This window comes from Candida parapsilosis, contig 005504 (assembly GCF_000182765.1).
Source record: "Candida parapsilosis strain CDC317 annotated contig 005504".
In the NCBI taxonomy this organism is placed as follows: domain Eukaryota; kingdom Fungi; phylum Ascomycota; class Pichiomycetes; order Serinales; family Debaryomycetaceae; genus Lodderomyces; species Lodderomyces parapsilosis.
In genome coordinates, this window is record NW_023503277.1 from 729,830 (window position 1) to 742,976 (window position 13,147).

At 37.8% G+C, this 13,147-nt stretch overlaps 2 protein-coding genes across 2 annotated transcripts; both read left to right on the forward strand. All coding sequences in view use genetic code 12, as the record gives it.

Annotated features, from left to right (window-relative positions):
• Window positions 1-6,252: 6,252 nt before the first annotated feature.
• CPAR2_603100 (uncharacterized protein) lies at window positions 6,253-7,794 on the forward strand (the record flags this gene model as incomplete). Its single annotated transcript, XM_036809146.1, has 1 exon — window positions 6,253-7,794. The coding sequence occupies one exon, from the start codon at window positions 6,253-6,255 to the stop codon at window positions 7,792-7,794; it is 1,542 nt and encodes a 513-aa protein (XP_036663076.1).
• A 2,997-nt stretch (window positions 7,795-10,791) lies between these two features.
• On the forward strand, window positions 10,792-13,023 carry CPAR2_603110 (uncharacterized protein; the record flags this gene model as incomplete). The annotated part of the gene is made up of 1 exon (XM_036809157.1): window positions 10,792-13,023. One exon carries the CDS (start codon window positions 10,792-10,794, stop codon window positions 13,021-13,023), a length of 2,232 nt encoding a protein of 743 aa, XP_036663077.1.
• Between the last annotated feature and the right edge of the window lie 124 nt (window positions 13,024-13,147).

Genomic DNA, 13,147 nt, shown 5'->3' on the forward strand with positions numbered 1-13,147 from the left:
ATGGTGATGTAATGTAATGTAATGTAAGGTAATGCAATGCATATTGTTGGCGTGTCCAGTGAGTGTATTGAATTTTGTATTGCAATTGTAAAAATTATCGTGTCATTTTTTTTTGGGTCTTTTTCGTTTGGTTTTGTTTTGTTCGCGTCTTTGTGTTGTGAAATTCGTTGTTTCTGCTGGTTGTTAACTCTTTTTGTCTTGTCCGTTGTTGAAACACAACCCGTTTTCTATGCGACGAGAATACCACCTTTCTCTTTCCACTGGGCACTTCGGTAACATCATATCACACTATTACCCTTGCTCATGTATGTCTTTCCTATGCCTCTTTCCTTTCCATTGTTGTGGGTGTTCTTGTAATTTTTTAGTTGTTGACGCAAAGTCGTGTATATTTGCAAAAATCTTGTCTAGTAAGATAATAAATTATTACTATTTTTTAGTCTATGCTGGTGGTGGTGGTGGTGGTGGTGGTGATTGGTTAATTAATCGCTTCTCTTCAAAAGCCACATTCTTCTCATAAAACAAAAGGGAGTCTTGTGTGTGTCGTTGCTACTCCTTTCTTCTTCTGTGGTTGATTACTCGTGGGTCGTGTCATCTATTGTTTCTCGTGTGTCTGTCTGATGCTGGCTAGTCTTTCTATTTTTAGATGTATTGTTGAAACATTCTTGTAACTCTATAGTGAATTTTCCCTTGCATTAATTTTGGTCCTCGTCTCTGAAACTCCTATTGGAAGATCACATAACTTTTTAAAACACATCCCAATCTTTTTTGCTAAAAAAAAATTTGCTTAGTACATACCTTAAAAGTTTGTTAAACGTGTATATGTAAGTTGTAAAAGATTGACTAGTGGTGAGTTGTCTATTAATTGCTTGTGTGGTATGGTGTGGTGTGGTGGTGTTGTTTCAAACCTGAATCTCTTATACTGTATGAATCTGCAAAAAAGGGAAAAAGCAGAAAAAAATTCCAAACTCTTACGATTTGTGAAGATCTAGAAATGGCGATATACTTATACATGTTCTGAAAGTTGAGAGATGTGATTGAAGGTATTACTCAATTGGTTAGAACAGGCAAGTAAAACCAAAGCGAAAAAAAAGCAATAACCATTGTTGTAAAGCGTTTTAAGCCTCACTATTGTTCACCTTTTCTTTCCATCGTTTCACCAATGCTGGTGCTTTTTGCCTATCTAGTATCATGCTGTTTATATATATATATATATATATATATATCGTGAGTAAGTTTTATTGCTCTTGTGTGCTTATTGTATTGTATTGCTGGCTCTATCGTAAAAAACAGGAAATGAAAGTCCGATAATATGCAGGTCCACTAAATATTCATTAACCGAAAAAAACCGTTTCGTCACTTTTCCCACGCAAAAAGCATAAAATGAATCAGTATTTTATAGAGAAAGTAAACTTGCATACAGAGGTGATGGATAGAACCCAATTATTAAAGGCGAATGTATATCCCAACACAATTCAGTTTGCATAGATCAAGTGAAGAATACAACGGCTACTAGGGAGCCCTATAACTAGTGCATGTTTATCAGCATTGTCTATAACAAATAACAAATGGAAGAAAGTTTTGATAGAGTTGTTACTCACACATGGGTCTAACAAGTCAGTTGCTAGCACTTTATACAAGACAACGACAATAAAAACATTAAGCTTGTGCTATTAATGGAAAAGATATACAAATACAAGGAGAAAGCTATGATGTATCCAATAAGGCAAATGGAAATACGTTAGATACCCACCCCCATAGCTCTCTCTTTTTCTCTCAAACACAAAATATTGCTTAATTAGGTAGTGTCGAAAGGAAAAAAAAAATCAGCAATGGTTAGCGAAGGAAAATACCAAACTAAACTCATAACCCTCTCATTTGTAGTTACTATAAATCAAACATTGAAGGAGGCACATGATAAGGAAATGGAAAAATGCATTTGAAAGAGTTTTGGGCAAAATTAAGCGAGAAGTAAGTTTAACAACAATAAGAAAAAGTTAGTACAATAATAAAAAAAAAAAACTGAACTGAAATTTTTACAAATTAAGCAGGAGATAACTTGCGGTTGGAATGGGTATTTGGGTATTTGGGTATTTTCTCCTTGCATGAGTTCAAAGCTATTGTGATCCGCTTTTTTTCATTCTATCGTAATTGGGCGAAGTAATGGCCTGACGCCACAGTTCTATCAAAGTCGCTTTCAAGGGAATTGTATGGTTCCTCTTTGGCATCTGCAGGATGCAATTATGATGTATTATACCTGCACGACCTCTTCCTTTCGTGTTTATTGTAAAAAAAGTCCAGCCAAGGTATCCCATGTAAAATCTTTGATGTGTTTTTCGTATTTGATTTTTTGCCAATTTCAGTCAACACAGCCAAGGACATTGTAAAGCCCGGTATCATTGTTGTTTGAAGGGAAGTCATTTATTGTTTAAGGCGCTCCATGGTGCGCTATTATTTGTTGGTGACATGAAATCTTACGTCATGAACTACTCTTTTCTTTTTGAGCGTATGTATAGTATTGTTGATTACTTGGGTATTCAATTTTTTTTTTTTTTTTCAATTTTGTAACCTCAGAGAAGGAAATTTTGAAATCTTGGGTTCCTAGACTAAATAAAAAATATTTTTTTTTTCTTGTCTTGGCATAAACTCTAAAATACTTTCTATTTCTTTCCATTTCCGGATGTTCGATGCCCATTGTTTTCACGAAAACAATAGGATACATATAGTACCTCGTAAATGCATACTGTGTTAAAAAAATGGACTACGTAACATGAAGATGCTATTAACACAATAGTTTGCCCGCCTTCGACTTCTAGAAAGGTTGGAAGGGGAGGCTTAATCAAGTATAGAAGGAATTGCTGAAACCATGGACACAATAGTGGGGAGCCTTTGTCATCGAAAATGAAGAGGGTGTGGTTTGCATATACTATATGGCGTGCTCATTTGCACCCCTAATCTGAGGCAGCTCTCCTACAAGATGCCCATTACTAAAATGTTGACAAAACGAAACCGTTTCCGAGTCTTTGCATTGCTGATCTCCGATAGAGTAAATGGTCGTCAATCATTTGACGCACTCTGGCTAATGCTTTCTATGAGCTGATTAAAAAACAAAGTTGATAACGTCACATAACGAAAACAATTACCTGGACTAAAAACATCTAATAAATCAAGTATTGTTCCACAAGATTAAAAGGAGTGATATTGGTAAAGAGAATGGAAAAAAAAAAAATGAAATACAAAATTTCATCTCTTCTTTTGTAACCCATTTGCAGATTATTATTTTCCGAAAAAACAAACTTTGCGCAATATATTCACACACTTTTTTATGGTTAAATATAGAATTGGCTCATTCAAAAAAATACGACAGAGAAGGTTTCAAAGAGCGAAAAGAACAAGGCAAACACATAATACTCGCTCGCTTTGAGTTTAGTCGAGGTGAATTCATGCTCCACCGAACATTTTTTTTTTTTTTTATTCTATATCGCTAATGCACAATAGGCAACGCGTTTTCACTCAACAATTCTCTCATAACCATTACTTCTACATTTCAATCTAGGTCTTATTACAAACGCTATGCTTTGACTACAGCAACAACCTGCAATTATTAAAAAAAAAGACCCTTTGTTATTTTTTTTCTCAGCGTTTCCTGCAACTTGGACGCCCATACGGCGAAAATGACTTCTTTTTCTAAACTAAAAGCAAGATCGACTGGTAATGTCTCTGCGCTCCTCATACAACGCATTAAAAAATCAAGGGGGACCTCAATTAGTATTGTGTTGCAATCCCTTTCCTCTGATCCCAATTACCCCGAGAAATAAAGCGACCAATACGACGAGCATATTTGGGTTCGCCTAAATGAGAGCAAAAATACGTATTGGATAGGCGCCTTTAAAAGCTCTTCCCCTATTATTTCGCGTGACAGGTTCCATTTCTTTGAAAATCTGTTGATTCGTGTGTTACAAGATAAGCGGTATAAATGGGAAGCTTTTGTAAAAGTGATGGAGTTGGCTTAGACAAAGAAGCAATTTGGATGCAATCGAAGCGGTCAGTCATTCTCTATAAAATATAACCACTATCACTAGACTTTATTGCAAAACTCCTTCGCCTTTTGATGAACATTTTTGCGTGATATGCACCACTTCTTTACTTTACGAAATTTCACGCAGTATGTAATGGTTTTTCTCAAATATCTTTTTTTCTTCTTCTCTTTGTTCTGTGAGTTTCTAAATCGAGCAATAACGCAACCATATATTTTTGTGTAAAGTCCAGTATCCAATGATGTTATTCGGATACTGAAGGGAACTGGAAGAACGTCTAAAGGCAATTTGCATTAAAAGTGTGAGATTCATTTGGCAATTTTGCAAACATATGATGTAACCTGGCGAAGGGTCACACACCGGAAAGTTATGTGCTGATATCTAATTTGTCGTGTACAAAGCCACTATCTCGCTTCTAGTTACCTACTGCCGTTACCGGCCCCCTTTAGTCGCAGGATCCAAAAGACCCGTTTCCAACGCACGCTAAAAATGGCAACAAACACGTACGAACCAAAAACCTCAAAAAAAAATGGGGCAATACGTACTGGCTACCGGCGAAACAAACTATTAATGCCAACTGGTTAACCCTTGCATTTGGAGACTAGAAAAAGAAAAAGACGGAGTTAATGGGTACATGCGTGTTAGCTGATGCATCAAATGTCAAACTTCAAACGCCTTATTGAACTTCTCAAGATTCTCTAGCACTTGATCATCCGCCACAACTAACGATCTTTAAACTGCAGGGACGATCCTCTTACTCGTCTCTTGTCTTTTCTTCGTCAATTTCTACTTGGTGAGAGATTGATGAAAAGATTTGCTAACGCATGATTTAACAACTAAAGTGGGAAGACAATCGGTGGAAAATAGAAAAAAAAATTTAAAAAAAAGAGATGACTAAGCATAACGGAAAAGAAAAATCGATGGTACACGAATAAGAATTACCACCAAAGAAATTACGAGTGTTCTCATAAATTGGAGCACAACCCTTTCTCTATATGCATTTAGAAGAGAGAGAAGAAGAAAAGTGGTGTCATCCTACATGTACGATGTACATTCTCAAGTGAGGTCGGCTTTTTTTTTTTCGTATGTCGTGTTTGTAGAACGTTATGCGAAGTTGGAAGTGAGTCTGCAATATCCAAGAAGTGGTACAAAAGAGTCATGGGTAATCTCAATTTTATTTTTCACTTTCTGCAATGCAAAGTCCACAAAGATTAAAATAAAAACATTCTCTTTCTAAAGATCTTTAAAGTTGAACAATAAGAAGTTGAAAAAAAAGTACGAACAGAGAAAAGAACAAAAATTAAAAATTAAAAAAAAAAAAAAAACTCAAAAAAAAAAAAATTAAACTAAAAAAAAAATAACAAAGAAAATTACGCAATCATATCTGAGTGAACGAAACTAAACTAAACCACTATATTTTGTGTACGTTATTCATGGGTACTGATAAAATAATAATAATAATGATGATGAAAAGAAGTGAACACAATATTGAAATATTTCCTCACTAAGTATTAAGCAGAGGCATTGCTCTTGTTCCTCCTATACTCAAGTATGGCATACATTTTATATATAAATAAAACGCATTCTTCAAATTTTCGTAAAAACGTACTCATTCACCATCACTTGAATAAGCAAACACACTCGACCTACAACTTCACTTTTTACCCCACAAGCTCTCAATTACTACCTTTGATTCAAGGAGATCACAATACACAAGGAAAACCCAATATAATTTTTCCCTGTTAATTTTTTTTGGGCGCTTAACCCTAAGTTTATTTTCTTCTCCTGCAACAACCCCCAGTAAAATTTGCAAAAATAAGGGGAACCAAACCTCAATATAGGATAGCAAAAGCAGTTTACTACGTCATTCAGGTTGAAATATCCATCAATAAAAGGTGCATCGAAGCAAGTTTATTACATAAAACTTAAACTCACCCCTCGTTGCAAAAAAAAAAAAAAGTAAAATATACGAAACCCGGGCATAATTAAAGTATCAACAACGGTATAACATTATTAAAACGTGTGTACAAGTACAGCTGAAATCTCACTGTACTTCAAAATCAGACAACCTTCCAGTTCAATACGTTACAATTTTGCCCAATTCAAAATATATGCTTTACAAAAATTTGTAAATGAAACTAAAGTTTGCATTAACTCACTGGGAACTTGATGGAAAGGAAAAGGTCCTAAAGGGAACAATAAATAAAAACAAGAAGACATGTCAAAGAACGAAAATTATGGTCATGGTCAACTACCGCAATCAGGCGTACAAGACGGGGCGCCGATTGCGGAACCAGCATTTGTGCAGAATCAGATATACGAACCACAATTTCAGCCAGCTGGCAATATGAATACGATACAGCAACAGCAACAACAGCAACAACAACCATTTCCACCACTGCTTTATCCACAATACATACAACAATTGCAGCCGCAACATACATTGCCACCACAGTTGCAGCAACAACTACAAGCGCAGCAATCGCAAATGCAACAACGATATACTTCTGGGTTACCACATCCACATTCACCAGTGATGCCACACCAGCAATTAGCATCTTATCAGCTTATACTGCTGTCGCAAATACCATTTGCTGCAATGGAACAGCAGCAGCAGCAGCAGCAGCAGCAGCAACAACAACGGCAACAGTCAGTGGGACAGGACACCTTAGTGCAAGACGCAATGACCACATCTACAAATGCATCTACTTCAAGTGTAAATACCAATGTTGATTCTGTGGGTCAACAATTACAACCTCCATTTCAATCACACTTGCATCCCAATGAAACATTGAATCAAATTGATCCAGCCAGTACTGGGTCTGTGCCAGTACAACAACAACAACAACAACAACAACAGTATCTGGTTCTGGGTAGTAGTCAGGAAGCTTCGTCTTCATCAATACCAACATCAACAGCACACACAGATCACAGTAGACAAACTGCTAATTATACCACAACTGAGCCTACGTCAGTATCGTCGACATCAAACCCAAACTTATCATCCACTACTGCTTCACATCGACCGCCACAATCAATAGATAATATGTACATTCAATCGCAACCAATTTCTTTACATCATGATGAGAGCCAACACTTGCTGCAAGTTTCGTCTCATTCATTACCAATACAGCCTCCAGCTCAATTTCAAATATTACATCTGCAACTGCTGCCACTGTTGACACAATACCCACAACAAGCACAACCGATATACACTCGCCCTCCATTACCATACCAATCGGCAACCGTAGGGTCATTTGCACCCACAAGCTTACCAACTTTGAAACCTCACCATCAGTACCACCCACACCAACTACAACAGCCCATGGATGTGGCAAAGTACCCCGACATGACATCATTTGTCAATTCAAACATCAACTCCATCCCCATCCCATTAGTCGAAGCACGATTTGTTGATCATCGTGTATGTGAAATTTGCGGCAAGAGAATAACTAGAGATATGTCACGTCACATGCGTACGCATCAATCTGAATCTCGATTCACTTGTGAGTTCCCCAAGCAACAATGTCGTCATAAACTGGGTAAATTCAATCGTCCTTATGATTACAAGAAACATTTACTCAATCGACATTATAACTTCGATGATCCCGAAGTGAAGAAATTGCATAATTTGAGTGATAAATTGCCTCATTGGGGAACATGTCCTTGTGGGTTACGATTTACCGGAGAGGATTGGTTGGAGGAGCATATTCTTACATCTGATTTAACCAAGAGATGTCCCATACTTGATCCAAGATAGAACCAGTTGCAGGTGATTATTCAGTGGACGTGTATGGTAAACCGAGGGATATTTGATCTACTATGAGAACTAGCGAGCTCATCCGTCTGTCCCTCTTGATGTGTGACTAATCGAACAGTTGAAAGTTAACAGCAAATCAAGGCCAAGCCAATCGAGATACTTCAGGAGTTAAAATAGAAGTTACAAAGTGCATTTTATGTATGTATGTATGTACTAAAAAAAATAAAGAGACCCTTTTTTAGTTCAAAGTTTAAATTTCCCTCACTTAACCAAGCGCATATCCTTTTGAAACAAAAAAGAAAAAGAAAAAGAATCATAACCGTGTCTATGCATGCATACTTGAGCCTCAATTTTGAAAAAGCCAGGTCCATTGTTGAATCCCCTTGCCTTGAGGCATCTTCATGCTGTGACAAAAGAGTACAGAAACTACATCTGGCAAAAAATGATAAACTGAAACAAACAATATTGGGCCACACCCATCACCAAAAATCTTTTGTGCAGCGCTTTTTCATTTTGCAATAATTTTAACCTCCATTTACGAGAAATGGTGTGAGATGCAACTGTAGTTTGGAAATCTGTCGTTAACGGTCAAGTGCGTAAAATTTGTGCTAGACGACAACAGATCCGATCCAAATTCTTTTTTTTTTACTTTTCGGTAGTGCTTTGCCAAGTATGTTTTTGTGAACTTTGCATGTGATAAACTTTTTTAGTAGTGTTCCTTAAAGTTTAGCGAGTACGGTTACAAAGGTTAATGAGAAGGAAAAGTAGTAGTGAGTGGAGGGGTGGTCACTCATGTCCAAATGGGTGGTGAATAAAATCTTACTCAGCTTTGGTAAAATCGAAGTTGCCTTTCATTTTGCAGCCAATACATTGCGATCGAATTTGCGCTTTCCATGACAAACGCGGAAAAGGCAGGTTATACAACCGATACTACATTACAACAGTATACAATTGCAGCAGTTTATTTAAACTTGGCATCTGTATGTCTCCCTAACTCGATTTTTAATACAGTGCTACACAAACTTCGCAATATAGTGTGCTCGAGTATGCTTCACTATGATCATCCACCTTGGCAACTGCGCCAACGCCCTAGAGCTGAGAAATTGAAGTAGTTGTCTTTTCTCAAACACGGCTTTATGAGAATGCAGGTATTATCTCAATAAATGACAAGATCTTCCCAGTTTTGCAACCAAACTTGGAGATAGTTTTAAGACATTTTTGGAATCTCTCAGACAAGGTCGGATCGCAAGACAAAATCCACCGTAAGCAGTCCGTCAACTACCAAAAACGGCAGCAAGAATACCTTTCAAGATCCTGCGAATCTTGAGATATCACAAAGGCACGCTGAACTTGTCGCAGGAAAGCTTACCACAATTACAAACGACCAATAATCTTTTGCAAAGATATAGAAGGTCATCGAGATGTAACTACCACAAAAGCACCGCCAATCCTATTCGTAAAGTTGTGGCAAAGTGCTGTTGAAAATTTTTCGGTCAATTCCCAAGCTCAATACTTGCTACTGAGGTTATCTTTTTCCGTTTTTTTCCATTCCAATTACGTAATACAAGCACGTGATAAAGTTAAAATTTTGTACTTGACCGAGTTCAATTGACTAGTGACGCTAGAAACAGAGTACCACTGCTCGTGCATGTAAGAATGTATGCTCTAGCCACGACCTATGTAACTAACCAAATCAATATGAGGTAGTAAGGGGTAAGGCATAGCAATTCGCCGTTATCTACACGCCTATCCATAGAATGTGAAATTGGCTTACTACAGAACTCCGGGAGGAAGGTGAATGTCTACTGACACTGCGGGGTGGGCCACTCCAGCATAGAAGCAATCTTTTTTCAATTCATTTGATGTTTCTGCAACTCGATGCAAGTGTAGAAAAATTTGTGATCAAAGTGCACGCCAATCACAAGATACTTGCGGGGAAGCCGCGTTTTGTATGCCAATGCAGATTGCCATTACTGGGAGACTTTGTATATGATTTCCAAGATATTATTTCTCAACTGTAAACAACACTTCAATTGTGTGGTATGATTAAATTGTGGCGTATGAGACTTACGTCATTGCTCGGTTAAAAGAGTTTACCTCGGTAATATTTCGCCGAGAATTTCCTGTGTTCAAAAGAAGGCAAATTTGCTTAGCTTTATTCAAACCCCATATTTGAGAAGCTTGCAGATTCTATTGAAATGGCGCATTCTATCAAGAGGCTTCACTTCGAAAGAGCACAACCAAGCTGTCGTTGTGGTCTCTAGTTGAATCTTTTGACGTTTTTTTTTTTTTTAAGTAGGTGTACGATGAAGCAAGATTATGCGATATTACAAAGATTTACAGAATAGTTCAAAATTTTTCAGTTTGACATGTTACATACGCATGCAATGAATTGCAAAAATTAAGGAGAGAAATGGGAGCCTAACTTATAGTTTTTAAAAAAAAATTGCGGATGATCTGCATCTTATGGCATACTAATCCCTCTAAGTAGATCCTTATAGTTGATAAGAAAGTATCTGTTTCTCTTTCGATATCGATCTGAAAATTAGATCCTTAATTACGAAGGAGATCCAGCTACAATTACACCCACTGCATCGTTTCGAGCCTTCCCTTTTTTTTTTTCCATGCTTCCGTTCCCACTATAATGTTCTCTTTTAAGCCTTGGTACATGCATCGTCATAAAGAGCAAAGAAATTCCAACAGAAAGAGGGAAATGAAGGAAAAAAAGAAAAAAAATGAAAAAGAAAATTGGTTTAAGAACAAAAGAACCAAGACGGATTTCGTAAATCTTTTTGTAAATTATTAGAACCACAAGAAATTTATATGATCACTCCAACCTAGACCATAAATAACAGTAATCATCACCAAACCAAACATATTGAACGACTAAAGCACACTTCACCCAGACTTGAACTTTCTATTTATCAAATATTATCATCAATTCATTTACACAAAAGAGATTGTTTCATCTACACCCCCATATGCGCTGAAGCAAAAATGACTTTAAACGAAGTTGACCATAATTCGTCACCTAATCCACAGTTTAGCAAATCAAATTATCACTCACAGTTGTCCAAGTCATTGTTTCGACATTACAATAAGTCGGCACAAGCTTTGCAAAAGAGCGGTAATCAAACGCCAGATTTCGTTTTTCAAGAGCCCAAGGCATTGAATCAACCGGAAGAAGTCGATTATCGTCAAGTTCCTGATTACCACAGGAATGGTAATGACTATTTTGTGGATAGAGGCGCCATTTCAGTGCCATCATCAAGAATTGAGACTTTTTACACTGACAAGTCGATAGAAGAAGAGGTCCATAATATTATGCATGACTATGAGGTTTTGCATAATTATGAGCAACCGGTTGATGTGACTGCACTGCAACATGGAAATGATGAATATCGTTTGTCCTCGAACCCTCACTATGATCAGAGTGCACAACCTGTCTATCAAGAACAACAGCTACATCGTGATTATCAGAATGTAACTACTCAGCCACAGCAGTATCAGGGATACAATAATGGCCTGCAAGAACCACAATTCAACCAACCGCATTATCAACCTCCACACCAGCAGCTACAGCATTCACACCAGCAGCAGCAACAGCAACAGCAACAACCACAACCACAACCACAACCACAACCACAACCACAACCACAATCACAACCACAACAGTTTCATGAACATCTACCCAACTATAATCAACATCAACAACAAACTGTACCCCAGCTGTACCCCTACCCAAGACAAGTTTACTCACAACAGAGTGGAAGTGTTCAGTCTTCATATCCTCCGACATACAATCAACCTTTCAATCCTCACCATGCACCTACGCGAACACCACAATTAAACATTCCTCACAAACAAGCAAATTATCAATACCCAGCTGATGTTGAAAGACATGAAACACAAAACTTGCCAACTTATTCCAATACCTCACTGAATGTGCCTAATGATTATGAACCATCCAGCTACCCACAACCAATATATGCTACAAAAGAGTCGACGTTTGGACCCAAGGTAAAAGCAAAGCGAGGAAGACCAAGGAAAAAACCGGGATTTCATTTAAAGTTGGATGGAATCAACAAAAGAGCCAATTTACCAAACAGGCTTGTTTCTTCATCCCAATCAGATTCAGGAACAGATTACTGGAACAGAGCTCCAAGTGGTGGTGTCAATCATGGTCCACTGAGACTTTCCATGACACTAACGCGTGAAGAATTTGAGATGAAGAAAGACATGGAATTGAATGAAGGTAACTTGTATGGTTCTGTTCCGGGGATCAATTTGACTCCGTCCGTGGATCCTCCTACGAAAAGCTACTTTGAAATAGACCATACACCTGGGATTGAACCTGTTGCAAACGGAAGCTACTTTTCCCCTGCTATTGGTCATGATGGTGGAATGGATAATTTCAATCAGTCATTTGAGGTGTACTTGAACAAGACGGATGAGTTCTCGGTATCGGGTGCGCAGGATCAAGACTTGGTCGATTCAAACGTTATGGGCTTCTCAATGCCCCAGTTTCAAGAAGAGGAAACGAGGGAATTGCACCAAGAACCTATGAAGGAGGAATTCACTCCCTTGGGTTTACCAATTGATCCATATGTGTCTCAAAATGAATCATCCTCTGGAAAAGCTTCAGGTGCTGATGTTGACGACTACTCACAATCGACATACTCGGCAGACATTCCACTGTTCAACATTGACCAGTACATAAATTCTGATGAAGATCACGAAGTACACCCAACGGTAAATCAGACGCTATCGGACCATAGTTCTCCCCATAGTGTAGCGTCAGTAGGATCTGATGTCAAAGATTCCCCAAACAATGCGCAACCAGCCCCCAAAAAGAAGGCAAGCAAAGGAGCTGTATGTCCTGTATGCGACAAGTTTATTAGTCGTGATTTAACTCGTCACATGCGAATACATAACGAAATTGGTAGGTTTCAATGTGTTTACCCAAGGGAGATGTGTAATCACAAGACACAAAACTTCAACCGGCCATATGATTACAAGAAGCACTTGTTGCATCTGCATTTCAAGTTTGACGATGCAAGAGGCAAAACGGCTCATACTTTGGGAGATAAGTTACCAATGAGTGGTACCTGTATGGCTTGTGGCGCAAGGTACGTTGCTAGTGATTGGTTGAGTGAGCATGTCTTGACCCAAAATGAAGTACAGAGATGTGTTTATGTCGATGCAAAGGCCCTGAGAGAACAATTTTGAGAGATACAATTGAACGCTTCTACATATTACTATTTATGGTTTTATAGAGAAAATACTCTAATTCGTAGTTTCTGTGTTAGTTTTGTTTGTGAGTTTGGAGCTGGATCGTAAAGCGATTCACTTT